The 26,833-nt window shown below is 51.4% G+C and overlaps 1 protein-coding gene across 1 annotated transcript; it reads left to right on the top strand.

The window, feature by feature from the left end:
• The first annotated feature begins 4,078 nt into the window (after positions 1-4,078).
• MCM2 (minichromosome maintenance complex component 2) lies at positions 4,079-17,099 on the top strand. Its single transcript, XM_063164330.1, has 16 exons — positions 4,079-4,084; positions 4,535-4,722; positions 5,291-5,466; positions 6,481-6,744; positions 7,763-7,982; positions 8,231-8,438; positions 9,168-9,302; positions 9,484-9,675; positions 10,800-10,893; positions 11,281-11,531; positions 11,769-11,895; positions 12,126-12,238; positions 12,376-12,618; positions 13,371-13,553; positions 15,033-15,188; positions 16,045-17,099. Exons 1-16 carry the CDS (start codon positions 4,079-4,081, stop codon positions 16,153-16,155), a joined length of 2,667 nt encoding a protein of 888 aa, XP_063020400.1. The 3' UTR covers positions 16,156-17,099.
• Positions 17,100-26,833: the final 9,734 nt, after the last annotated feature.

Raw genomic sequence — 26,833 nt, 5'->3', positions numbered from 1 at the left:
AGACGGTCCCCGAGAGGTCCGCGGCTGGGCCAATCAGAGAGCGGGTGCTGTCAAAGGGCCCGACAGAAATAGCGGAGCCAGCCAATAGGAAGGGCCGGGAGGCGGGACTAAGGGGGCGGGTCCGCCACGCTTTAAAGGCGCCCCGTCCCTCACACACCTGTGGGTCGCCAGCCGGGTGGGAGCGGTGGCTGGCGGGCAGGGTGGTGACCCCGGGGCTGGGCTGGGCTGGGCTGGGCTGGGCTGGGCTGGGCTGGGCTGGGCTGGGCTGGGCGGGTCGGGTCCGGTCCGGTCCGGTCCGGTCCGGTCCGGCGGTCTTGGTTCGTCCCGTCCCGGGCAGTCTCTGTCCTTTCCAGCCCGATCCCACCCCAGAACCAGCGCTCTGCCGTCCAGCGCTCTGCACCCACCGTGACGCTGCTCCGGGCGGCCAGTGCGGTACAACTCCTCTGTACGGCCTCAGGATGCGAGGCAGGGCAGTTAATAATTGAGGGAGATCCGATAATAATTCCTGCAGGGGAGAATGATTAACAACCTGGGAGTTTGGCTTGTGAGGAGAGTTCAAAGCTGACTGAAGAAACTCAGGGTAGCTTGGACAGCAGCTGCTAAGGGGAAATGCAATCAATAATTAGCAGGATTTCAAGGTGCGAATACCAGACGGACAAAAGAGACGGTCGGTATCGTAAACAAGGAAGCAACTGTGACAAATGAGCAAAGATTTATTTAGGAAATTAAAGGAAATAACCAGCTAAGCACCAGCACGTTATTCTCAGCAGTAAGAGCTGAGTGACAGAGAAGTTTCAAGGAGAATGGCTTTTATCTGAGTCACTGCAAGGACTGCAGGACACATTGTGGCACGGGTTTCTACCTGTGGCTCACCTGTGGCTGCAGGGTTTGCTTCTGTAGGAATGAAAGGCTTTTGCCATGCTGAAGTTTGCTCTACAGAGCCTACACCTCTTTAGAAGATCCCTACCTTGGTCAAGTTTGCAGGTTCTGCTCTAGCAAACCATACACAGAGGGTTCCAGGCCCTGCTCACACACAGATAGTGCTTCATCCTCTTCTTAGGTCAAATTTTCCAGCTAGCTTTCCTCAGCCAGCCTCATGAAGAAGTTATACCTGGAGACTTGCCTGCCTCAGCCCTATTCTTCTGATTTTCCACTGGGTTGAAACAGGTTTTCATGCTGGTGTCATGCCTTTGGAATGACATCTGGAGAAGCCAGTCCTTAGCTTGTCTCATCTCACACTGTCACTCAGGTTAATGATATGTTGCAATATTTTGACACGTTCCATTTATGGATCCAACATGACACAAGATCTCTGAGTTACAGAAGGGACACTTCTGTTTAGAGAGAGGTGGAGTGTTTCTGCCTAAGAAGTGCCTTGGTAACAGACAAGTAAAATCCATATCTTCTCACTTGTATCCTCAGGCACTAACTAGTTGAATGTGTTACCTCCCACATAACTGTGTCAGAAGGAGAGATTTTGCTTTCCAATCCACCTGCTTTTGCCATCTGATTCAGCTTGAGGCTAGAGCCCAGTATTTGGGACACCAGATCCAAAAGCTGTTTCATGGTCAGGAGACTGCTGGGTGCCATTGCAAGGACTGTGACACTTTATCTCCTGCCTTCCTCACTGCTTGTGTGAAACAGGAGTTCCTTTGAATTAACCAGCCCTGCCACATGGTGTGGGCAAACATAACCCCCCTCTTCCCACCTCCAAGGACTGCTCCATGTCCTTACCTGCACACATCTTTCCACTTCAGCTGAGCACTGCTGCTCTGTGCCTCATCTCCAGCCAGCACCTAAACATGGCAGGGCTCACTCCCTCTGTCCTTGCTGTGTCTCTTGGTGTTGCTGGGCTGAGGCAGGACAAGAGGTGATGTTCAGCAGCCTTGATACAACCTTGGGGGCCCCATGGAAAGCTGGCACTTGTTGCTGTACCTGCTGCAGCCTGCTGTGCTGTGGCAATCTCACCAGCCTTGCAGGTGCCAGAGGTGGAAGATGCAGACATGGTGCCCTTCATGTAGTCACCAAATTTAACCATTCTTATCTCTCTCAAATACTCTTTCAGTTTTTATTAAATCAGTCTACTGAACAGCATATTACCTCTGATCTGAAACTGCTTTGCTGTTCAGGTGCTGAGCAGCTGCAGGGACAGATGTGGCTGTCTTGTTTCAGTTTTTCTACCAGCCTGCTGATTTCTAGTGCTGGGCATAAATTTGCACTACAGGATACGACCTGGACTGCACTCCTGTATCTCTGCCCTTTTTTTTCAAGGGGAATTCACTCCCTAGGGCTCTTCCTGTGCTGCAGGAAGCCACAATTCTGCAAAATCCTAGTGGTATGGTTGGATATTCAGGAGTTTGGTGCTCAGGTGAGGTCAGCCCAGCGAGCAGTCTGGGCCCCATCTGCATCTCAGCCCTCTCACGTCCCCATGTGAGTCCATGTCTCTAGTGTAGCAGAAGGAGTTCCATGCATGGCTGATTTTAGGGGTGGTTTCAGCTGCCCAAGCTCAGCTCTTGTCAAAGAGACAAAGCACCCCAGCTCAAGCATAGGACCACTTGTAGGTGGCACCCAAAGTTAGCAGTGAAAAAAACATGGACAAGTGTGTGATCTTCCAGGAAGGACAAACAGAAAATCTGTCTGTCCATCCAGCTGTCTGGTGCCTGGAGAGACAGTGGCACCCTGTGGTGACACAGGCTTATCACAGTGTGTCATCTGGGCCTTGTCAGACAGGTCCTGCACTGAACAGGCTTCCCAGTGAGGTGGTGGATTCACCATCCCTGGAAGTGTTCCCAAACCATGGAGATGTGGTGCTTAGAGATATGTTTTAGTGGTGGGCTTGGCAGGGCTGGATTAACAGCTGGACTCCACAACCCTGAGGATCTTTTCCAACCTTCATGGCTCTGTGATTCTGTGACCTCTAAGATCACCAAGCCCATGGTGGTCTCTAGGAACCCACAAGTGGGAGCATCTTGGGGGTGTCCCTGTGTCTGTTTCACTCTGAGCACCAGCCAGCTCTCTGCCACGTGCCACCGAGAATAGGCTGAGCCACTCTCCTATTTATATCGTGATACTCCTGCTTTGCTATATTAGTACCAGCCTGAATCATCCAGCTGGGCTCCTAAAGATCCATTTCAGATTGTCAGCTGCCTCTTCAGGCACTTTTGCTTCTGACGTCTCCTGTTTCAGGGTCATTGTCTCACACCCCAGTTCAGCCAAGAGCAGAAATAGCCTTATACTAAACAGTGGTCAGAAACCCTTCAGAGAATGCAGACCTCCAAAATCCAAACCACAGACCCTGTGGCCTGGAAGGAAGCATTCCATCTCTTTGCCAAACATCAGCCCCATTGCTTGTTTGTCTCTCTAAATTCTTCTTCCAATCTCTATGGGACAGGTGCTCTTCTTTGGTTCCTCTCACAAATGGCATTTGCTCACTGCACTGAACAGCTGGAGAGACAGATGTGTCTGTTCTCCAGAATAGCTCTGATCAGCCCCCTGTTACTTGCAGTACATACAGGCTTGCATTAAAAAAAAAAACAAAACAAAACAAAAAAAAACCCCTCCCAAACAACAACAACAACAAGAACCAACCAATCAACCAAAAAAAAACCCCCACCAAAAACTTAGAAAAACCCCTAAAACAAACAACCTCCCCCCAAAAAGAAGCCCATAAAATGCCAGAACCTCCTTCCCATCTCTTGTAGTTTCAGCGAGAATCAGAACAAAGACCATTGAACTGGGTCGGGGCAAACCCGGTCAAGCAAGGCTTGATTTTAGCTCCCAAAGAGGCCACCGCGAGCACGGGAACTCACAGCGGGATCTCTCCCGTGCCTCGGGTTCCCGAGAGGAGGAGACTCCTCAAGCCCAGAGGGAAATGTTTGCTAAAGTTTGTTACAGTTTGCTCCTGCCACTCACCAGCCTCCCGAGCCCCCGTGGCCGGGGGATGGCCTGGGGTCCCGCCCCCTCATGCATATTCATAAGGAGGCGGGGCCCTGTATCCATTATTCATAAGGTTTCGCGCGCTTTCGTGACCACGTGGTCTGGTTTTGGCGCGGAATTCCCGGGGCAGGAAGCGGCGGTGATGGCGGTGAGTGGCCGTGCCGGGCCGTGCCGGGCAGGGGGAGCCGATCATTTGGGGTCCCACCCTCATGGGTGCGGGTCCTGGGTTCTCCCCGCCGCCGGGCACTCGGCGCTGCGGGGTCCAGAGGGGATTTTGGGGTGGGGGGGACACCGGGGGCGCGCCCGGCCGTGCTCCCGGAACGCCGGGGGAATTTTCCCGCGTTCCCGGCGCTGGGAGCAGAGAGCCGGGCCGGGGCACGATCGGACCCTTTCCCTCCGCTCCGGCTGCGCTGCCAGGGTAGATACCCCCGTATCTCCCAACCTATCCCCCCCACCCCATATGTTTCCATTGTCTTTTGCAAGGAGGGTTAATTATTATAACTCACGGGTGATCCATATACCCCCCTACTGACGGGCACAGGCCCCTGCAGGCACTAGCCCCCTCTCCCCTGCCCTCACTGCCCTCCTGTCCCCGCAGGACTCCTCCGAGTCGCAGGCAGCGGTGACCAGCCCCGTGCGGAGCTCCCGCCGCGGCGATGCCTTCACGTCCAGCCCCGGTCGGGACCTGCCTCCCTTCGAGGATGAGTCCGAAGGGCTCCTGGGGACCGAGGGGCTCCCCGAAGAGGAGGAAGAAGGGGAAGAGCTCATTGGGGAAGGGATGGAAAGGTAAGAAAATCGTTCTGGGGCGCTGTGTCTGGCGATGGGGTGCTGGGGATGTCAGGCAGCCAGAGACATGGAGGGAGCTCTCAGGCATTATGTGATCCCTCTGCTGTGCTGGCAGCTTTGCTTCAGCCCTGGGGTGACAGGGCTGAAGAGCTGCTGGGCAATGGGGAAAAAAAGGTCAGAGCATGGTGTCATTTGAGTCCTGGGAGAACTGAGCAAAGTGCCATCATGATCCCACAGGATCTGCCTGGATGTGTGATGTGCATTCAGCCCAGCTCTGCTTCTCTAGGCATGAATTTTGATGTTGTTTTACTCAGCAAGGTCTGCTGGCAAACTGAACTTTACAACACAAAGGCTTGAATGCTGGCATTCCCAATCATGCTTTTGGGGCTCTTTGCATTCCTAACTGTGGTGCTTGGAGCCCTTTTACTGCAGGGCATCTTCCCCTGGGAAGTGCCTTCAACACCGTTCTGTCTGTGCAGAACTGTCCTGACACCTGCCCAGCAGTAGCTGCAGAAGGGCTGCAGAGTTGCTTTCCTGGCCTGACTCCCTGCTCTGTGTGTGTGTGTAGGGACTACCGGCCCATCCCAGAGCTGGATGTGTACGAGGCAGAGGGCCTGGCCCTGGATGATGAAGATGTGGAGGAGCTGACTGCCAGCCAGAGGGAAGCTGCCGAGCGAGTGATGAGGCAGCGGGACCGCGAGCTGGAGCAGGGCATGGGCCGCATGAGGAGGGGGCTGCTCTACGGTAGGTGCAGTGAGCTGTGCCACCCTGGGGATTGATGAAAACCTCACCCTTGGGGGGAGCTGGGCTCTCTACTCTCAGGTCAGTAGGGAGGTCTCTAGAGCTCCAGTTTGCCTGGGCTCTTAATGAAATCACTGACTGTGGGCTTGGCTGGATTCCCCAATGCAGGTTCCCTTTCCTTTGGGTTTCCTGGGAGCTCATTTGGTGTCTTGGTCACTGCTGAAACAAATTAAGGATCCTGGACCTGTATCAAAGGGTTGGGATTCTGCCAAGCTGTGCTGTCAAGTTTCTCGGTGTTGGTGCTCCTGTACAGACTTTTGTGGGCTGGGTGGTATCACAGACATCTTTTGTGAAAATCCTTTTCTTTAGGATTTTTTCCCTTCTGAGAAGCTGAGGCCTCAGAAACAAAATGTAAACAATGATTATCTGCTGCTGTGGAATGCATCAGGTTTGTCTGTGATTGGGCCATCTTGAATGTTTACAATTAATGGCCAACCACAGACCAGATAGCTTGGACTCTCTGTCTGAGCCACAGATCTTTGTTATTCATTCTTTTCTATTCTTAGCTAGTCTTCTGAGGAAACCTTTACTTCTATTTCTTTTTAGTATAGTTATAATGTAATCTATATATATCATAAAATAATAAATCAAGCCTTCTCAACATGGAGTCAGCATTCTCATCTCTCCCCTCATCCAAGAACCCCGGTGAACACTGTCACAGGGTGGAAGGGCCTTTGCTGCACTTTCAAGCTCATTCCTTGGGTAGGGCATTAATAGACTTGAATGTGTGCTGTTGCATACAAATCTTCAAATTAACACCCTTAAAGTCTTGGCTGCATTGTGGAAGATGTAGGAGCAAGTCTAGAACTGGATTTAAGGTGGACCTGGGATGTCTCTTGGTTTGTATCCCAGGCTGTGACCTCTGTACTTGCACAGCCTCTGCAATCCCACTGTGACTAATCCATGGCGTGGGAATGGGAGTCCCAGATGCTGAGCAGTTTTTCCTTCCACGCCCAGACAGTGACGATGAGGATGAAGACCGTCCTGCCCGGAAGAGGCGGCTGGCGGAGCGGGCTGCCGAAGGCTTGGAGGAGGAGGATGAGGACATGATTGAGAGCATTGAGAACCTGGAGGACATGAAAGGGCACTCTGTGAGGGAGTGGGTTTCCATGGCCGCGCCCCGGCTTGAGATCTATCACCGCTTCAAGAACTTCCTGAAGACCCACGTGGATGACCATGGGCACAATGTCTTCAAGGAGAGGATCAGTGACATGTGCAAAGGTAGGGCTGGGTCACTGGAGGCTCTCTCACTCTTCATGTGGGTCATGGTTCTTTGTGGTGATCCAGTACAGAGGTGGGTATTTGCTGCCTGCCCTCTTTGTTCCAGACATTGAATCAGCACTTTAAGAACGACTGATGCTGATGGAGATAAATGAATAATGGAAACATGTCTAGTGTCTTCTTTGATTCTGGCTGACTAATTAGAAGGCCCCTGGTGTCTGCTCCTCATTAATATTCATTTAGTAGAAATGCTAGCAGAAGAATATGTGGGGCAGCAGACAGTGGTCTGCAAGTTTGTGATCTGAAAGAGACAACAATTGCTTGCTGTCTGCACCAGTTACTTTCTCACACTGGAAACTGCATTATCCAGCAAGGGGACACAAATAGACCTTGTGACTTTGGAAACTGTGTCAGTGTTGTAGCCTTGTATTCTGACTAGGCACTGCCAGAAGAAACGGTCATTAAGGCTGTCATTGATGAGTTTTAAAAGCAGAAATTGTCACATCTAGGAACAGCTCATGTAGCTGTGCTTGTTGTATTTATTCTTTATAGCTAGCAGAAGCTTCAGCAGTGGAACAGGATCAATTTTGTAAAGCTAGGAAATAAAAGGCATTTGTCTCATCCATTTCCACGAACATAAGACACAGGAGGATTTTTGCCAACCATTCAGCACACATAATGTCTCTCCTATTAACTTCTGTTTCCTGGAGGTCTCTGAGAAAATTGTATATTGGGCTGAGGCTTTTGAATTTCAGGAACAGTGAGCCTGGGGAGTATCTGTGCAGAACTGGAGAGGAACAATCACAAGCTTGGTACTGATAAAGAATTTGTTAGAGAAATAAATTTAAAAGAGTTTTCCACCCATTTTCAAATTGTTAATCTCTAAACTTTGGGGAAGGTGCAGAGTTCTATTAGCTGCAGCCTGCAAGATACAGGCTTGTATGTTCTGGCTATCCTTTGCAAACTCCTTGAGGAATGAACAGGCTGAAATTACAATTCACCCCATCTTTTTCTGAAGAGAACAGAGAGAGTCTGGTGGTGAACTACGAGGATCTGGCAGCCCAGGAGCATGTCCTTGCCTACTTTCTGCCTGAGGCCCCAGCAGAGATGCTGAAGATCTTTGATGAAGCAGCCAAGGAAGTGGTGCTGGCCATGTACCCCAAGTACGACCGCATTGCTCAGGAGATCCATGTCCGAATCTCCCACCTCCCTCTGGTGGAAGAGCTGCGGTCACTCAGGTGAGAGCAGAGCTACCAGCAGTGGCTCTGGGGCTTGCTTTAGGCTTTGGGGTGTTCAGGACTCACCTGTGAGCTAAACCTCTGGGTAAGTCTAACAGGATAACTGAGCTTAGCACAGGGAGAAATCATACTAAGGATGAGCTTTCAGCTCCCTGAGGTAAACTTGTGCCTTGCAGCAGGAATATTTCTGGAGGGTTTTTTGCCTTCTGGTGCCTGCAGGCATCCAGCATATCTCTGTCTTTCCCCAGGCAGCTGCACTTGAATCAGTTGATCCGGACCAGTGGAGTGGTGACAAGCTGCACAGGGGTCCTGCCTCAGCTCAGCATGGTCAAATACAACTGCAGCAAGTGCAACTTCATCCTAGGACCCTTTTTCCAGTCACAGAACCAGGAGGTGAAACCTGGTTCCTGTCCGGAGTGTCAGTCTCTTGGCCCCTTTGACATCAACATGGAAGAGGTAAGAGACTGTGTGCTTGCCTGGGTGAGAGTGGCTGCTCATCCTGCTGCACTGCCTGTTCCTCACAGCCCTGCTTTGACTCCCGCCCTTTGAACAGCTTGCTGTGGCTAGAAAGGTCTTCTATATCCAGGGAGCTGTGAAGATAGGTCTGTTTGAGCTCTTGACCTGCTCTTGATTCAGTTTATCAGCCAAAAGTAATTTATTGCCACACTGTAGGTGTTTGGATTGAATCTTTTGCCACAATCATCTCTGTGGTACACAGTTACTTATTCCTGTTTTAGAAATGCAGACACACGCTGTCCAGATCTCCTTCCCAGTTAGGTCAGTCTGTCCTGATCTGTCAGCTAAATAAGCCAGAGAGCAAAATCATTGATGTGGAACTTCTGACTTTCATTCTTTGCTTTGATACCTTTAACCATCACAAGTGGAGCATTCTTCTCTCACGAACTAGTCTGGTATTTGGATGGGCAAACACTGTGGAGGCTAAACCACAGTGGTGGGATGCAGCAAAGTGCTTTTCTGTCCCCATTATTGCCTATCACACCCTGGAATTGCTCCTCACAGCCCACATCCTCCCATGTCTATAATTCTCTAACTGAAATCTTGGAGTGGCCCTTCTCTTGAGGTGCCTGTGGAGGCCATGCTGGTGCCTGCTGGACCAGCTGGGTTGAAGAGCCATGCTGGTGCCTGCTGGACCAGCTGGGTAACTCTCTGATTTTGTTGCTGCAGACAGTGTATCAGAACTACCAGCGCATCAAGATCCAGGAGAGCCCAGGGAAGGTGGCGGCGGGCAGGCTGCCCCGCTCCAAGGATGCCATTCTCCTGGCTGACCTGGTGGACAGCTGCAAGCCAGGAGATGAGATTGTGAGTACATTGCTCAACTCTCAGGAGAGAACAGGGTATTTTTAAAATCTGACAGTGACATTGTGGGAATATCTGTGGGGATGAGGGTGCTGTCCTCAGATGCATTTGAGCCTTACCTTAGAATGGAGAAGGGGCTGTTTTGTACTGTGCAGGCACTGACAGAGCATTTCCTGCTTCCCAGGAGCTGACAGGGATCTACCACAACAACTATGATGGCTCCCTGAACACTGCCAATGGGTTCCCAGTGTTTGCAACTGTGATCCTGGCCAACCACATTGCCAAGAAGGACAACAAGCTGGCTGTTGGGGAGCTGACTGATGAAGATGTGAAAGTGATTGTGGGTCTGTCCAAGGATGAGCAAATTGGGGAGAAGGTGGGTCAGCCTCAGACATCCCTTCTTTTCATGTGGCTAGTTTGCCATCACCTGGCAGCTGGATCAGAATGTGATGAAATGGGTCAGCTGGCCAAACAGTGGTTAAAGGAACCCAGAAATCCCAGTTCTGTCTGAATGGTCTTCTGTAGCTCTCAGACAGCTGTTGGTGAGAGTCAGTTATGGGAGGGAAGTAAATAAGGAATTCCCTTGTACCTTTGGAGGTAAAAAATTTCTGCTTCTCCCTTTCCTTCTCTGATCCTTCTACATCCCAACAGGGCTAGAAGACAGGTGAGACACACTCAGACAGTGCTTACATCTGATCAGTTTTGTCTCTCTGTGTGTTTTAAAAGCCAAGTGGCAGAAGTGTTCTGTGAGGCCAGTGACTGCATCTCCAGTCCCCTAAAGGGGATATTATTGCTTAGCTTAAGTTGTGGTAGAGATTTTAAGATTTTAGCTTTGCTTCCTCTATGTTAAGACCTGAATCCAGTACTTGAAAGAACAAACTCCTGGACTGGTGTATGTTCAACCTCACTTGGGTCAGATTTAACTTCTGTAATGAGGGACTTTGCTCCATTGCCTTGGCTGTGCTGTAGTTACAGTGACTGCTGTTGCAGTGGATGCAGCAGCTTCAGTTGCACCAGGAGTGTTTTAACATGAGTAGTCTCCAGCATCAGGTTATTTTCAGAATACCCTTGAGAAAATAAGCCAGTTGTTTGTAATATTGGACTATGACAACAATTCATGTGTGGCACAGCCCATTCAAGTACTGTCACATGCAGGGAGTCAGCTTCTGATCAAGGTCCCCAGCTTTACAAGAGCTGATAACAGGCACTGTGATGTTCCTTGTGTAGAACAGGGTTGTGGAGGCAGTGGCAGCAGCTTCCAGCACCAGACTAAATAATCTGCCATGCCCCAAAAGCACCATTTTTGTGAAGCTCCTTTAGGTAACAGTGGGTGGGTCATCACCTTTGAAAAAGGCCTCACACTGGATAATAAAACACTCTTTGGAGACCGCAATATCTGAAGAGTAACTTTAGATATGGCACTTTGCTGATGTTCATGCAAGATTCTCTTCAGAATGGAAACTGGTATTCCCTGGACAACTCCTCTGATTTCCCTTTCAGATTTTTGCCAGCATTGCCCCATCTATTTATGGACATGAAGATATCAAGAGGGGCTTGGCTTTAGCTCTCTTTGGTGGAGAGCCCAAAAACCCAGGTGAGTGGCTCTTCTATCACACTGAAAACTGATGTGACAGTAGAAATGCTATGACTGGAAACAGCTCCTGTTGCAAACCCAGGCAAGTTTTTATCCCTCCTCTAGGAGGTCATTTTTAATGCTCCTTCAGAGGTTTGACCTTCTGGCACCCTGATTTGTTATCATCTCCTTAGAAGGATGTGTCAGCCAGGTTAGAAAGTCTGTTTTACAAAGATAACTGACTTGCTTTCCCCCTCAACTTTCCTGTAAGCTGGTTGCTGTGCCTGCTGGTTGTCCTCTCTTCAGCTTTGAAGAGAGCTTTGTCCTCTCTTCACCTCTGTGCTCAGGGCAGGGTTACTGCCAAGCCATGCACTCTGCTGCCACAGGGTTTTCCCATTGCTTTTGTAGGTGGCAAACACAAAGTTCGTGGTGACATCAACGTGCTTCTGTGTGGAGACCCTGGTACAGCAAAATCACAGTTTCTTAAATATATAGAGAAGGTGTCAAGCAGAGCAATTTTCACCACTGGCCAGGGTGCTTCTGCTGTGGGCCTCACAGCCTACGTGCAGAGGCACCCAGTCAGCAAGGAGTGGACTTTGGAGGCAGGAGCCCTCGTGCTGGCTGACAGAGGTGTCTGCCTGATTGATGAATTTGACAAGGTGAGCCCAGCTTCATCTCTCTGTGAAAGATTAGCTGTGAAATGACCAGCTGTGCCTCTGTCCTCTGAGGACACACTGTAACTCATGGTGGCATCTCCCAGATGACCCAAGTACCTGCAGTTGGTCCATAGTGCAGTTTGCTGCCTTTTCAGAACTTCTGGAGCTGATTGTCCTTGGTGTATTTGGCAGTGGGGTAAAGACTTAGTTTCACTCTAAATCATTCCTGCTTTCTTGTAGATGAATGATCAAGATAGGACCAGCATCCACGAAGCCATGGAACAGCAAAGCATTTCCATCTCCAAAGCAGGCATTGTCACATCCTTGCAAGCTCGCTGCACCATTGTGGCTGCTGCCAATCCCATAGGTAAGTGCTGAGAGACTACAGGACCATCTCAGCATAATTCCACAGCCATGAGAGCTGTGGCACAGCTTCCTTCCCTCTGCCTAGTTCATTCAAGTCTGGAGCAGAGATCAAGCAAGCAGGAAAGTCTTCAGTAACATACTGGAGGTCTGTCCTTCCTGCAGAGCTCCAGCCTTGGGGCCTGTTTGACCTGGATTAATTATTATTTTTATTATTATTGACCTGTGGCCCAGGTGGGCGATACGACCCGTCGCTGACGTTCTCAGAGAACGTGGACCTGACGGAGCCCATCATCTCCCGGTTTGATATCCTGTGTGTGGTGAGGGACACGGTGGACCCAGTGCAGGTAGGGGCTGAGCCAGGAACCCTGAGTGTGTGCTGGGCCTCAGTGCTGCTGTTGGCATGCTCAGCTGCAGCTGCTTATTGGGGATTTCATGTCCACTGGCTGTGCTCAGTGTCTGTCGGTGCTCTGCTCTCTTGCAGGATGAAATGCTTGCCCGGTTCGTTGTTGGCAGCCATGTCAAGCACCACCCAGGCAGCAAGGAGGCAGTGAATGGGGACACTAATGAGGTCATCCTTCCCAACACCTATGGGGTTGAGCCCATTCCTCAAGAGATCCTGAGGAAATATATAGTGTATGCCAAAGAGAAGGTCCACCCCAAACTCAACCAGATGGACCAGGACAAGGTGGCCAGGATGTACAGTGACCTCAGGAAGGAGTCTATGGTGAGAATACTGAGGAAAGGAGGGAAGAACTGTATGTATCTAGACTGCAGATCAGCCTGAGACTATTCCAGCACATGTTGACACATTCTTGCCATTCCCATCACAGAAGTCTGTGCTGCTGTTCTGTGAGAGACAGGCAGATCCTGCAGTGTCTGCTGAACAGATGATTCTTCCTCTAAGTGCAGAGTCTCGCCTGTTGATGATGTGTGGACTGATGGACAGGACACATGTACAGTGCCTGCCATGGCAAAGTCCTTTTGTGATCACCCAGTCTGGCAGGCCCACAGGAGATGTTTGCATTCTCTCAGATCCTCATGCTCCTGATACATTACAGGGAGCCATTATCTGTAGAAATGCCCTTCTCTTTTGTCAGTGGGATGTCTCAGGCTCATTTCAGGCTCTCCAGGTGAGAGGAATTTGTTGAGGTGTGAGGGAGATTTTTTTGGAGCTTGGGAAAACTATACCTGTTTTGGTTGGCCTTTTGATTCTTTAACTCCTAAAATTTACTAGAGGAAACTAGATTGCTAATCTTGGAAAAGCCCTAAACAGTGTCACAGAGCAACCCCACAGCATCCCCTTGCACTGTGCTGAATTCAGATGAGCAGGGAAGCTGTGCCAGCAGGTGGCAGAGCCTCCTTATCCTGAGTCACCCTCAGAGGTGCAGAGAGCTCGGAGCAGTGTGTGCAGTGTGGAAGGAGCTGGGCACAAGGCCCCTGTCTTGCCCCTTCAGTGCCGTGTTTCTCGTCCCCCAGGCCACGGGCAGCATCCCCATCACGGTGCGGCACATCGAGTCCATGATCCGCATGGCCGAGGCGCACGCCCGCATGCACCTGCGCGATTACGTGGTGGAGGATGATGTCAACATGGCCATCAGGGTGATGCTGGAGAGCTTCATCGACACGCAGAAGTTCAGCGTCATGCGCAGCATGCGCAAGGTTGGTGTCACCTTATCGCAGGGGCTCCATGCTGGTGTCTCCTCATCACAAAGGTTTCACACCTTCTTGGGGTTTCTCATGGGCAGCTGCTCAGAGCACTGACTCTTTCTTCTCACAGTAGCCAACAGACTCCAGTTCCCTTCTCAACACCACCCCACTCTTTTATAGCACTCTTCTTCTCATTGCTTACAGCTGTGGCCTGGTAAAGTCAGGCCTGTTCCTAATCTTTGATAACTGCAAGTCCTTAGGGGTAAGATTACTTCCTACACTGTCTTTATTTTCTTATATTTTATCCCCCTACACAAGTTGGGCACCACCTGAGCTGGGGGCTGGAGCTGCACCCAGGGCCCAAAGCTGCAGCTGCAGCTCCTTGTACTGCCCTGGCTGTGGGAAGAGACTTCGTGCTCTGCAGGGCTCTGTCCTGTGGAGAGAGGCACTGAGCCTGTGTAAGTACTGTGGGTCTGAAGTGTCAAGGAAGTTCCCTGTCTGACCATCCAGGGGCCCCTCTGGCAGTCACACTAACACCACCTGGGACCAAGGCCACTTCACAACTACAGACATCACACTCACAGACAAGGTTTCCTTACCAGCTTGACCCCAGGTTTTCCCGTAGCAAAGTCTCAAACATCTGGATACTTAAAATAATTCAATCATTGTGCAATAACAGCTCAAGCTGGGTGCCTTTGAGGAGGGACCCCAAACAAGGCACTGTTCTGTGACTGCCCCTCATTAGTGTGTGCTGAGGCAATGGCTTTGTTGGGTCTGAGAAGGAAGTGTACCTTGAGCTTCTGACTCAAAAGCACTGCCATGTCTATTCTTTTTTGACACCTTCCCTGCTATTTTGGCACAGGGCACCTGCTGCTGCTGCCAGGTGATCAAGCCAAGCAAGCAGTTTGTTTCTTCACGTTTTTATTGGGCTCTCAGGGTACAGTTAACCACAGGACAGCACTCACTGTGGGTTAGTGTGCAGTCTGCCCTGCTCTCTGTGTAGCAGGGCCTGGCTCTGAACAGCTCTTGGCTGGCTGCACGCTGGCATTTATCCACTGTTGAGTGTCTGCCCTCTGTCTGGATGACTCGTGGCCTCTCTCTTTGGCCTCCAACAGGCAGCCAAGTATGAGCGTCTGCTGGGGAGGCACAGGGCAGTCTGGGTCAAGGGAAACTGCTCTGTGCCTTGCCCAGGGCCAGCCCTCCCATGGCTGTGTCCCTGTGGGCAGCACAGCTCCACTGCAGTGCACTGCTAGCCCCCAAGAGGCACCAGCTCCCCTACAGAGATTCCAGATGGGAATAAAAGCGGCCAACAGGGGAGTTGTGGCTGTCACAGGGCTGGCACTGCATGTGCAGGTGGCAATTGGCACACAGTCACTTGAGATACACTGAGGTGACAGCAGTGTCACTGTGTGCTCTGTGGCAGGAGGGGGCTGGCACACTGCAGTGTGTCACTGCTCTGATCCTCATGGCTCATCTCACCCTCCCTCCCAGACTTTCTCCCGCTACCTCTCGTTCAAGCGAGACAACAACGAGCTGCTGCTGTTCATCCTGAAGCAGCTGATTGCAGAGCAGGTGATGTACCAGAGGAACCGCTACGGAGCCCAGCAGGACACCATCGAGGTCCCCGAGAAGGACCTGGTGGACAAGGTATGGGCTTAGAGCCAGCTGCCTCTGGGACTGCTTCGTGCTCTCTGCAGCCCCAGAACCAGAGGCATTCTGAGGCTTCTGACTTCCCTTCCTGCATTGTGATACTATAAAAAAGACTGGTGTTAATCAATATAACCCAGATTCAGGATTGTCTCCTCTGCATCTGCTCCTCTTGTTTGGAAGTTCTGTATTCTTCCCTCTCTGTTCTCATTCACCCCCATAAAGCTTTGGGATTAGAATGGTAAATCCTTTTGCAGGTGAATGAGAACTTAAGTTCCCTGGTATCTGCATTTGAAGAAGCAAAAAGCAGATGTGTATGAACTTTTCAATCCCTCCTGAGGCTAGCTTGCCTTCTTAATGCATCTTCATGCTTGTCCAAAGGTTGTACTTCTGACTTGGCCATTCTGTGCAAAATACTGACCTTGCTTGGCACTAGAGCAGTGTGGTTTAGTGCTTTTCTGCTCTTTGCATCAGATGTGCACAGTAAATGCTTCCAAAGCCACACCTTAGTGTTGCCAGGGTGACCACTCCCAGTCAGATGTCTCCCTTGCAAAACTCTCCTGCTGGATGAGGTTTTGGGGACTTTTGGATAGGAGTTACATTCTGTCTCTGCTGGAAGTAAAAGGACGAGCTGAGAGCAGGCAGATGCTGAGCCAGCATCCTCTCTTGGCTCAGCTCAGCACTGCCAATGTTCCTTCCTCCTGACCTGCAGTCTGCCCTGCTACTGCAGCTCTGGTTCCTGCTGAGCAGAGCAGAGATTGCTGACTGTCAAATTTTATGCAGCCTCTGCTGTGGAAAACCACATGGTTCTTACTTTGATTAAATAAACATTTACCTCCCCTCTTCCTCCTCCCAGGCTCGGCAGATCAACATCCACAACCTGTCAGCCTTCTATGACAGTGAAGTGTTCAGGATGAATCGGTTCAGCCGGGATGTGAAGAGGAAGCTGATTGTCCAGCAGTTCTGAGCTGGAGCAGAGCCTGCCACATGCTCCTGTGAGATGAGACCTCCATCTTCCAGCCCTCCAGGATGCTGCAGAGATCCTGAGCCACCGGGACTAGGCTGTGCATCCTCTTGCTTGCTTCGTGCCTTATGGATTAAGGGAGTGCTGAGCTGCTGAAGACCTTGTAAATAGAACAGAATTAAGTAGTTAAATGCCCTGTCAAATCTGTTTAGCAACTTTGTTCACTATTTTGCCTTGTAGCTAAGCACAGCAGGGAGAGAATTGCTGGCCCTCTACATGACATGTTTTCTGTTTGTTTGTCACTAGTTGTTATGGGCTCCTCTGCAGGAGGGACCAAGTGGGAGCATTTGGAAAGCTTTGGATTGCAAGCACCCTCAGGGATTCTCTGTTCCCATCTCTGCTGACTGTACAGCCTGATGGGTGATAATTGAAACTGCTTTCAACTCTCCATGAACCAGCAGCCAGCCCCTGCTCCAGGCCTTTGTGCCTGGCACTTGACATTTCACCAGGTGCCCACATGGGTTGACCCTGTGCTTGGTTTCTGCAGGGGAGGAAGGGGGAGACAGGGAAAGATAAGAACTGAAACAAAACAGCTCTTTCTGATCTTAATGATGATCTGTTTGGGCACTGGAAACTCCTTCAGTACCTGCTGGGGAATCTCCAGCCAGAATCCAGAGTGGAGAGGCTTCCCTTGCCTTAGTGGATGTTACCTCTGTGTAGCTGTCAGCAGGTGTGAATTTACAGCTCAATCCATGTGCTGCCTTTGACACCTAAACTGAACACCCTCTCTCACAACCATTTGTTGAGGGTGAAGTTCCCATGGTGCTGGTTTTGGGCATGGCAGTGGAGGAGGCCTGAGCTGGATGTGTTCAGGGAGGACAAGATGGGCTCAGTGTTCACATGCAATTTTCTTTGTGTGTGTGTTTTAAATAAATTTGTTTTCAATACTTCTGCATTTCCTCTTTTGATAACTCCTGCCACCCAGAGTGGAAGTAAGAGCTTAAGTGAGCAACCTGGATGCTGTGTGAACTGCTCTGCAGTTTGTGGGGTTAGGTTTGGGTACAATCACATCTCATGTTTGCTCTTCAGGTTAGTAGGAAGGGCCAGTGCTGGCTGTCAGCTGTAGCTGACACATCTGTGGACTGATAGCAGGACACACTTGCCCTGGACCATGCTGTGAATGCTGCCTTGCTCACCAAGGACCTGCTGCAGTGGTTCCTTCCCTGTTTATCTTTGTATCCCATTGTGACTGTCCCATCACAGTATTTCCCACCTCCCTTCCTTCACACACTTGGGCCAGACAGCCTTGATTTGCCTTGGCTGCCACTTGGATTCCAGTCTGGGAGAAGCAGTAACCCCTCTGCAGGACCCAGCTGAGCTCTGCAGTGAATGTGCTTTTCCCTGGCTGGAGCTGTGGGACCTTGTGGCATCTGCAGCCTGAGCTGAGGAGGATTTGTGAGCTGGCTGCTGCAGCTGTGTGTGTGCTGGCCAAGCAGAGGTGTCCCTGGCTGCCAGCACTGGCACCGTGGGGTTTGTCACAGTGATGTGTGTGTGTGTGTGTGTCCTCCCAGCCTGGAGCCAGCCCTGCCTGAGCCCTGCTGGGGGCTGAGCGCATGACTCAGCCTGAAACTGCCTCTGTGGGTCTGCCAGCTCCCTCCTGTGTATTTGTTTAACTGTTTTGGCTGGTTTTCCCCCTTCCCACTGCTCTCTGTCTACCAGGGCTTTCTGCAGGCAGCCCTTAGAGACACTTGCTGGTATTCCTTCCCTGCCTGAGCAAGCCTTTGCCCCTGAACGTGGGCCTGGATCAGCTCTGGGTTGGGCATGCTCAAGCTGCCGTGTGCCTGCACCTGCCTGGTGAGCTCCAGCGTGGTTCCTCAGGGACACAGCTGTTAGCACCCTACCTTGAGCTGGACGTGAGGCATCATCACACTCTCCCAGCATCCGAAACTCTGCATCCAAAACTCATCCCAAGAGACGTGCCTGCAGCCAAGGAAATCTTGGAATTGGAGCCCGCCTGAATTTTCTGGTTCTGCACACACTGCAATGCTGTCCAACATTCACCCTTTCTTCCTCTAGAATCACATTTCCAGTGGTTCCAAGTGTGGTTTCCTGCTGTGTGAGGATTGTGCGAGGACTCTGTGCCAAAATCCTCTCTGCAGCTTTTGGAATCACTGATTAATTGAATGCTTTTTGTAGAAAGGGGGAGAGCCAGTGGGACACAAACACAGAACGTAAAAGCCTTTGGGATAGGGATGGAAAATGGCATTTTCCATTCCAGGAGAGCAGGCAGAGCTTTGGGAAGAGGCAGAGGTGTTCTTCCTGGCCAGGAGGGTTTTTTGCTTTTGCTGTGCACTCATTCCTTGACTTTTTCTGGCAGCTCATTCCTTGTTGGAATTCCTGAACATTCCTGGTTGGAACATCCCTGGGGGGTGTGCAAAAAGGAGTTTTTGCACCCTAACCCTGGGGGAACACCCCATGGGTGGTGTGCAAAAAGGAATTTTTTAAGTCTTAAGGCTCATATCAAAAGACATGTGCTCCAGATCTTAGGTCTCCCTGCTGAGGCCCAGGAAGAATTAAGATCTGGACTCTGACACCCTAAACAGTGAAAGATTCCCTTCCCTCTGAAGGTTTACAGCCCATTCTGTCAGCCACACTGCAGTATCCATGTCTCTCTCCTGCTGCTTTCATAAACAGTAATGAGGGAATGATGCTGCTGTCTAATAATCAAATCATCATTACTCTGTACTTGGAGGGAAAACCAGCCTTTGTAACAATGAGCAATGCCATTGCAATATAGAGTGTCTGAGCTAGAGACAAGCATGGCTGAGAAATAAGCTGCAGCATCAGACTCAAATTCAGCCTGCATGTTCTTCAGGACCTTTAGACCTGGAGATGAAAAGTCCTCCAGCTCTGGGGACAGTGGCTGTTGATCTTGCTTCCCTCCTGCCTTTTGGTTTTTGCTGCCTCCTTTCACCAAGTCCACTGAATTCAGTGAGAAAACACTCAGAAAGCTGAGTAAGTCTTCCTTTTGATTTGCCCCATCTGGCCATCTCCTTTGCTGTCTGTGTATTTTGGGGTAAATGATGGGCAAAATGGGAGTTCAGACGTGCTGTAAGTACCCCTGTAAGCAGTCTTTTCCATTTGAGTTCCCATAGCATATATTGTGAGTCTGTGAGAATTATACCAGCAAGATTTTTACAGTCATTTGGTGGGAGTCTGTGTCCTTCCAGAGTACTTTTCAGCAGTTGCTTAAAACACGGGGAGCAGGTACCACTGTCCCTTATTGCTTTTTGCAATTATTTTACCTCATGAGGTGGGATAGCTGCCCATGTTCTGGGACCACCGGCTTGCTGGCTGAATAGCACAGGCATAGCTAAAGGATTTAGATTTTCTTTGCAAATCTGGCATCTCATTTCATGCCAGTCTGTCAGCTGAAAATTGTCAAAAGATTTTTGTGAGTTTTCTAATTTTTGGATTAATGCTGGCGGATTTTCAGGGTTTAGTGTCTCATTTTGGGTTGAGAAATCAGTCCCAAACACTGGGGGGGGACTCTGGAGCTCTTTGGGAACAGTTCTCTTTCGGAATTCTTTTGTGTTGGGATCAAAGGGTTGGCATTTACAGGGGCAAAATACTTCTCTGTCTGTGCTGTATTTATTAAAGCAGCTGTCATATCCCATCCTCCCCCTCCTCGCCACACGCTTTGTGTGCACGGATGTGGCTGTGCGGGCGAATCGTGATACAAAGTAGTCCCATTCGGTGCCGCGAGTGTGGAAGGCGAAAACGCGGTTGGCTGTTGGAGGAGATGCGGGCGCGATCCGGTGCTGCTCGGGTCGGCTGCGGGATGCGGTGGCGGAGGCAGGGAAGCAGGGGCGGGGGTGCAGGACGTGGCAGCGGCGGCACATCGGGCATCGGTTGTGCAGGGCTGCGCGCTGCGGAGGGATCTCTCAGTGATGCGGCCGTGCTCGGCTTCTCAAGGTCCGGCAGAGGCAGAGACGCGGAAGGATACATGCAGGCCCTGCAGAGTCAGCCCGCTGTGCTGCCGTTGGTAGACCCGGTGGAGGCGGAAGCGGCGTGCCCGGGCATGGAGATGCCGGCTGTGGCCGGGCAGCGGCATGCAGCGCCTCGGAACCGGGACCGGGCTGCACCAAAGCTGCGGCGAAAGCAGTGGCGGGAGCGGGGGGGAGCGGCGGGGCGGCGGCGGGACCGTTGAGATAGAACTGCGCATGCGTGCGGCTGATCCCGGAAGCAGCGCTGTGGTTGGATGAGGGGGCGCGGAGTGATATCGCTGTTGGTGCGTGGGTTGTAGCAACTGCGCATGCGTGGCTCACATCACGTGGTCAGCGCGGGCGGCCGCGTGGCGGGCGGCTGCGGAAACGCGAGACGAGGCTGCGGCTGCGGGAGGGAACGGCGGGCCGGCCGCGCATGCAGGGGGCGGAGGAGCCGCGCCGTCCGGCAGCTCGGGAGCGGGATGCTGCGGGGGGAGGCACGGCTCGGCCCGGGGCCGGCCGCGGTGGCGGGCGGCGGCGGCAGGAGCGGGAAAGCGGCCACGGGCGGCGGCGGGGCGGGCTCGTCAGCGGGAGATAAACCCGGGAGGCAGGAGGGGCGGCGGGGGGGGCGGCGGCCGGAGCGCGGCGTGCAGCCGCTGGGAGCCCGTAACCTGGGCTGGGGTGGCTGCCGGCCCCGCGGGCAGGGGCAGGCGCGGGACTGGCTGCAGCCGCCGGTGTGAGACGCCGCGGCGCCGGCACGGGGGGGCCTGGGGGACCGGGGCCGGGACCGGAGGATCGCGCCGAAACGGCGGCAGGGAGGGGCTTAACCATGGGCGTGTGCCCTGCCGCAGCAGCATTGGCTGTCTGAGGTCACCGTGTCATCCCTGCCAGCCCAGGTGTCACACCAAGGAGGAGAGAGCTCACCCTGTGCTCACACAGCCCTGCCAAGGGACTGGCTGCCAAAACAGAGCCATGCCATGCATGCCAGTGTCTGCATGGCAGAGAAAGGACATGAAAAGCCACTGAGGACAGACTGCCATCTCCTCCCAGAGCTCTGCCGTGCAGGCCAGGCCATGGGCAGCCACTTTGGGAAGGCTGCATTTGCTGCCTGTAAGCTGCTCCGTGTCTTACAGGAGTTTAAATGCCCCAGGTTTGGGTTGGTTCTGAGCAGAGGGCAGTGAGGATAAAGGGAGAAGGCTGTGCTGCAGGACAGCTGGATCCAGGCAGAGCCAATTTGGGGAGCAGCATTGTCTAACAGTATTTCATTTTCCAGTTCTGTGTTTCATTTCATTTTGCACTTCTGCTAGAACTGCATGTCAACAGGTTTCAAATATCCTCCTCAGTCCCAGCAGCCTGCTTGAAAGTGCTGTGTCTTTATCAGACCATTGATGGTCCTTCTGCAATGTGAGTCTCACTGGCTGCATCCAAACCTTGTGCTTGAAGAGCATTCCTAATTAAAGCAGTTTGGGCCTTTGGGGAAGAAGAGGCTGCAAAGCATTTCCTAAAGCATTTTCTACTCCAATTTCATTGTGAGGAAATACACTTGAAGGATGATGCCGGGATAAAGATTGAGACAAATATGAGTTTGGTGGGTCAGTTTTACTTTGAGAGATTGAGAAACACAGGAAGCCCAAGTGATGATCCCAGAGGGTTTAGCACAGAGGTTTCATCCTCCCAGAAATACAAGGGCCTTAAAACCACTGTTAATTTGCTGACATCTTTTTATTTTAGAAATGCCTTAGAGCTGTTTTCTTCAATCATTTTGGAATGTGATCTGAAACAAAGCCATCCAGGCTGAACCGGAGGGATAAACTGAGACAAACACCCCGTCCCCTCTGCAGGGAGAGGAGCTGAGCCAGCATTTCTAGAAATAAATCATCACCCCTAGCTTGGAGTCTGGGAGGATGTGCAGTGTTCCCCTGCTCCCAAACAGCCCAGGACAGCTGTGACTCCCCCAGCACTCACTGGGCTACCCACAAAGCCTGTGCCATGCTGCCTGTGGGGCCAGTGCCTGTCCCTGCCCTTTCCACCATCCTGGACTCTGGCTCGTGCCCCACACCCCCAGAGCCCAAATTTGCAGCTTGTCCCACACAAAGAGCCAGGGCAGTGAAGGAAAGGGGGTGCATCCTGCCAAACCTGCCCACACAGACATGTGACAAGCAGGCAGGAAGGGTGCAGAGCAGGAAGGGTGCAGGCAGCAGTGCTCTCAGGGGCTGCACACCTGGTTCCAGCTGTGGGGATGGCAAGAGACCCCATTTTGGGGGCTGTAGCCCCAAATCCCCAGCATGGGAGATGCTCACAGGCCAGCAGGCAGCCCAGAATAGCTCAGTGTGCCCTCGATTTGGGGTTACCCGTTCAGCAGCCATGGTGCTGGGCACGCTGTGGGCCCAGCCCTCATCCTGCTCCCAAGGACACAGCTCCACTGCCCTGACCTGGGGATCACCCAGAGCCCCGGTGCCAGAGGCCACAGAGACTGTCCCTGGGGACAGCAGCTGCAAGTGCTTGCACACTGTGCCCAGCTCTGTGGGACCCCACCTGCCTTGGTGGGGAAGGTCTGGCCTTGAGATAGCAAAACCAGAAACAACAAGGGATGAAACAAAGCTTGTCAAGCAAACTGGTGTGTTTGTGTCAATTAATGTCGGGTGCAGGAGGGGGAATAGGCTTTGTGTCATACTGGAGAAATAGAAAATACTTCCTAAACCTTTGCAACCTTGTGAAGCCTCTGCTATGCCTGTAGTGACCTGCAGTTAAAGAGGTGGCCAAACATGTCACTGCAAACCATGAGAGATACACAGGAGTGGGGCAGGACTCCTGATTTTCCCAGCTCTTTGCCCTGCTGTTGGACTGCACCATTAGTTTTACTCTACAGCTTTCTCCTGCCTCCTGTGCTCTGGTCCCACCTCACTTGGCACATGAAGTGAGCAGTGGCAACAAGAGAGATGCCGTTGCTGGAGTCGGTTGTTTGTCATTTTGCTCACTCTGCCTCCCATCTCAGCACAAAGGCAGTGTGCCCTCCCACCATTGTGCTGCCAGCACCCAGCAGTGCAATGAATTTCTGCAGCTGCGCCCTCACTCCTGCTGGCATCAGCTGCTCACTGGAGTGTTAATGCCAGTCTGAAGGCATGTTCCTCCTCTCACGGCCACTGAGCTTTTCAGCTTCCCTGGAGCAAGCTTTGACTGTTGACAGCATCAGGTGTCTGGTCTGGACAGGGGTGCAGATGGGTGAAAACATGCTGCTCTGAGCAGGGGCTGCCTTGCCACGAGCCATGTTCCTGCTGAAGGTAGGCAGGGTTTTGCTGCAGGGCTCTGGAGCTCAGCAAGCCAAGCCCCACTCATGGAATGAGGAGTTGCTCCCCTGACAACCTTGAGCCGAGCCAAGCTTGTGCACTTGGCTTCTTGCTGCTGTGATTCAAACTGCACAGTGCCCCTGGCAGCCAGGGGCAGAGGCAAGAGTCTGGGGGAGGTGAGGTCTGTTCACAGCAGGCTGTGCCTGGGCTCACATGGAGGATAATACAGGTGCTCCCTGTGAAGGAGAGGGCTTTATGGAGACAAGTGGTGTCCCTTCTTGTGGTCATCTTCCCCTTAGGACTGTGGTTGTTGGCAAAGGCTTGAAAGAGCATCTGGATTTGAAAAGGGCATGATGGGCCAGACCCTGATGCAGTTGAGTTTGAACATGCTGTGTGCAAACTCCTGAGAGAGCAGCAGGGCTCTCTGCATCTCATAATAAACAGTTTGACTTGAGCTGAGCACAGAGCAAACACACAAACAGTGCACCTGCTGGGGCTGTATGAGCAAGTGCTGCAGATACCAGTAATCAATCAGCATGTGTGAGCTGGGAAAAAGGGAGAGACAGAGCTTGCAGGAAAGGGCTTTCCATTCATACTAGCAGAGTTTAGCTTATGCCTTTACTGTGATCATAAAGCAACACACTACATCTGCAAGTCATGGGCTCATCCAGTGTGCAGTGGTTGTTTCTGAGTTTGCCTGTCAAGTGGCAGATGCCCCATGTACAGGTGAAGTCTACATTCAGTAATGTGTGGTTTTCCCCAAATTAATGCCAAAACCTCTTGGAAAAATTAGCATATCCAGCATTTCTGGACCCACAGTGTTTCACTTTCTCCCATGCCAGACCTTGGCTGGAAGCTTCTCTGTCCATCTCCACTGTGTTTACTAAAGAGCTATCTGGAAACTGGGTGACAAGAGCTTTCCCAGTGCTACAGTGCTGAGGATGCAGCAGTTGTGTTGGTTCGTGGCATCTTCCCATCCTAGTGCAGTGTAGGGGCCTGAGTAAATATATGTATTGTAAATATATGTATGGCAGTGAAAGATCTCTGTATTGTATTAGTGACCCTGCCCTGATTCTAGTTATTGTAAATGGGCTGCAGCTGTGATGTCCTTGATTGGGCAGCAGCTGTAGCCCGTGGAGGTAACTGAGATAAAAGGGGGCGGGGTGGTCAGGGAGAGCCTTGGAGAGGAGCCCTGACTGAGAAGCAACAACACCACTGCTGTGAAGATCTGCTGTGAGAAAACCACCCAGAAGGTATGAGACTCTGGAAGTATGATATACAACAATATGAATACAACAGTGCAGTCCAGCCAGGAGGGCTGGACATCCCAGTCTAGTTCAGCCAGGAGGGCTGTTTCAGGTGCTTACAGCTCTGCCCTTGTTGACCTCAACTCACCTGAATTTCAACATGTGAAGACAGTATGGGAATATGTTTACAGCAGATGTGTATCCACAGATACAGGTGAGTCACTGCAAACAGCTACATCTCCTGCTGTGCTGCAGCAAGGATGCACTCTGAACTTCCTAGTATTTTTCCATCTCCTAAAATATTTTTCTACTTAACAAAGCAGAGCCAAAATTGGATCAGGCTTCTGCTGTATTTTGCATCTATTATGCAGTTCTTGCTGCCATCACTGATTTAATGTCTCCATTATCATGGAGCACTGGTCTGCCAAGGATTCCAGCCATCCAGCATGCCCTTCGGCCTTACTAAACATTTGTGAGCAGCCTTAAGGGGCTGCTGAGCTCTGCATTTTTACAGCAAAAGCACCTTGGAAAGGCTTGTGCTCCCTTCTGCTCATTTTGCCAGTCACTTCTCTCTAAAGGAGTGGTAAAGCTGTTAGAGGAACCCAGAGGAAGTGCCAAGTTTCTTCTCTGGGTGATCTAGTGCTCAGGGCGATCTGACAGTAACTGTCCTGTGTAAGAGATGCTGAAGAGCTTCAGTCCCATTGAATCCCACAGAAACACATATGTAGGAGTACCAGTAGAGCCTATGAGTCAGTGACTTGCTCTCCTCAGAGGCAAGAGTTACCAGCCCTCTTCAGGTACAGGCTGATCCCTCCACTCTGAAAATACATACCCACATTTCAGCTTAGTCAGCTATTATAATAGTTTTTCTGAAGATGAAATTAGCCTTTGCAGTTTAGTAAGAAAAGTTATAAGCCACCTCTGGGTTCTACCCAGTGAAGATACTTTGCCCATTAAAAGATAGGAACTCCCCCTCACCTTCTTAGGTCACTGTTCAAGGAGAGAGGTTTATATCTGGGCTCTGAGGGTACTAATAAGCCTGACCAGGCTCTCCTGGGCCTCTATCTACACCTATGGCCTGGTGCTCTATTTAAGCTCAGCCTGGGGCTTTTGTGAGCTTTGAGAGGGGAAATATTGGTGTATGTCTCCCTGTGCCTGCTCAAAGCACCTATTGCTTTGGGCTGTGATCCATAGACTGCCTTCCTGATCTTGGTCATCTTCTACTACTGTGGAACTGCCAAGTGATTCCTGGATGATGGCTGCCATTACAGACCTTGACTCTGACCTAGGGACTGACTGCTTTGGTGTTGGTTTGGCTTCATCTCATCCTTCTCTGAGGATCTGGACTTGTGGTTGAATCTGGGTCTCATCTCTGAGCTGCTCATCTGTTGTGGGTACTGTTGGGGCTGTCCTGCTGGCTGCTGTGTTCAGCTCCCTGCTGTGTGCTCCTCAAACCTGGTACAATGAGAGTTTGACAGTAAATTCTTCAGGCTCTGGTCATATCTCTAAAGCTCCTCAAACCTGGTACAATGAGGCTTTGACAGTAACTTCTTCAGGCTCTGGTCATATCTCTAAAACAGGCAGAGCTAAGACTAAACCTCTTGTGCCTTGTCATCAACCTCTTGGCTTTACTGGGCTTTATCTTGCTTGTCCTTCTGCCCCAGCTAAAAGCTTTAGAAGATCTGAGGCTTGCTGCCCTCATGACATCTTCATTTCTGCAGATTTTTCATCCCTTCCAGAAAGTAATTTGTTTACTCTCTGAGTTGATAAGCTCAACATAGAGATAAAGGGGTTCTCTAAGCTGCACAGAGGTCCAGATTAGATGATGTGAAAGGCCCCAAAGAGATGTACTCCTTTCTCCTTCCTGACTTGTGTAAATGGAGGGCTGTGCCAGCTGTGACAGAGCAGTGTGACCTGGCTGCCATTCCCCTCAAGTGAGGAGCCCTGTCCCCTGGGCTGTGAGGAAACCTGGGTGAGATTTCAGCTGGAGAGCTGTCTGCCTCCTTGCCCCATGTGACTCTGTTAAAGGTTATTCTGGCCCCTTAATCAAATTCAGTAGAGCTCTGCTTTGCTCTGCCCTCCAAGAATCCGCTGAGGTTTGCTGTCAGAGTGGCTATTAATGCAGCAATCAGCTCCACTTCAGTGAGGAGAGAAACACGAA

Source organism: Melospiza melodia, chromosome 10 (assembly GCF_035770615.1).
Source record: "Melospiza melodia melodia isolate bMelMel2 chromosome 10, bMelMel2.pri, whole genome shotgun sequence".
In the NCBI taxonomy this organism is placed as follows: Eukaryota; Metazoa; Chordata; class Aves; order Passeriformes; family Passerellidae; genus Melospiza; species Melospiza melodia.
The sequence above is the reverse complement of the archived record's forward strand: the minus strand, read 5'-3'. Positions and strand labels throughout refer to the sequence as shown.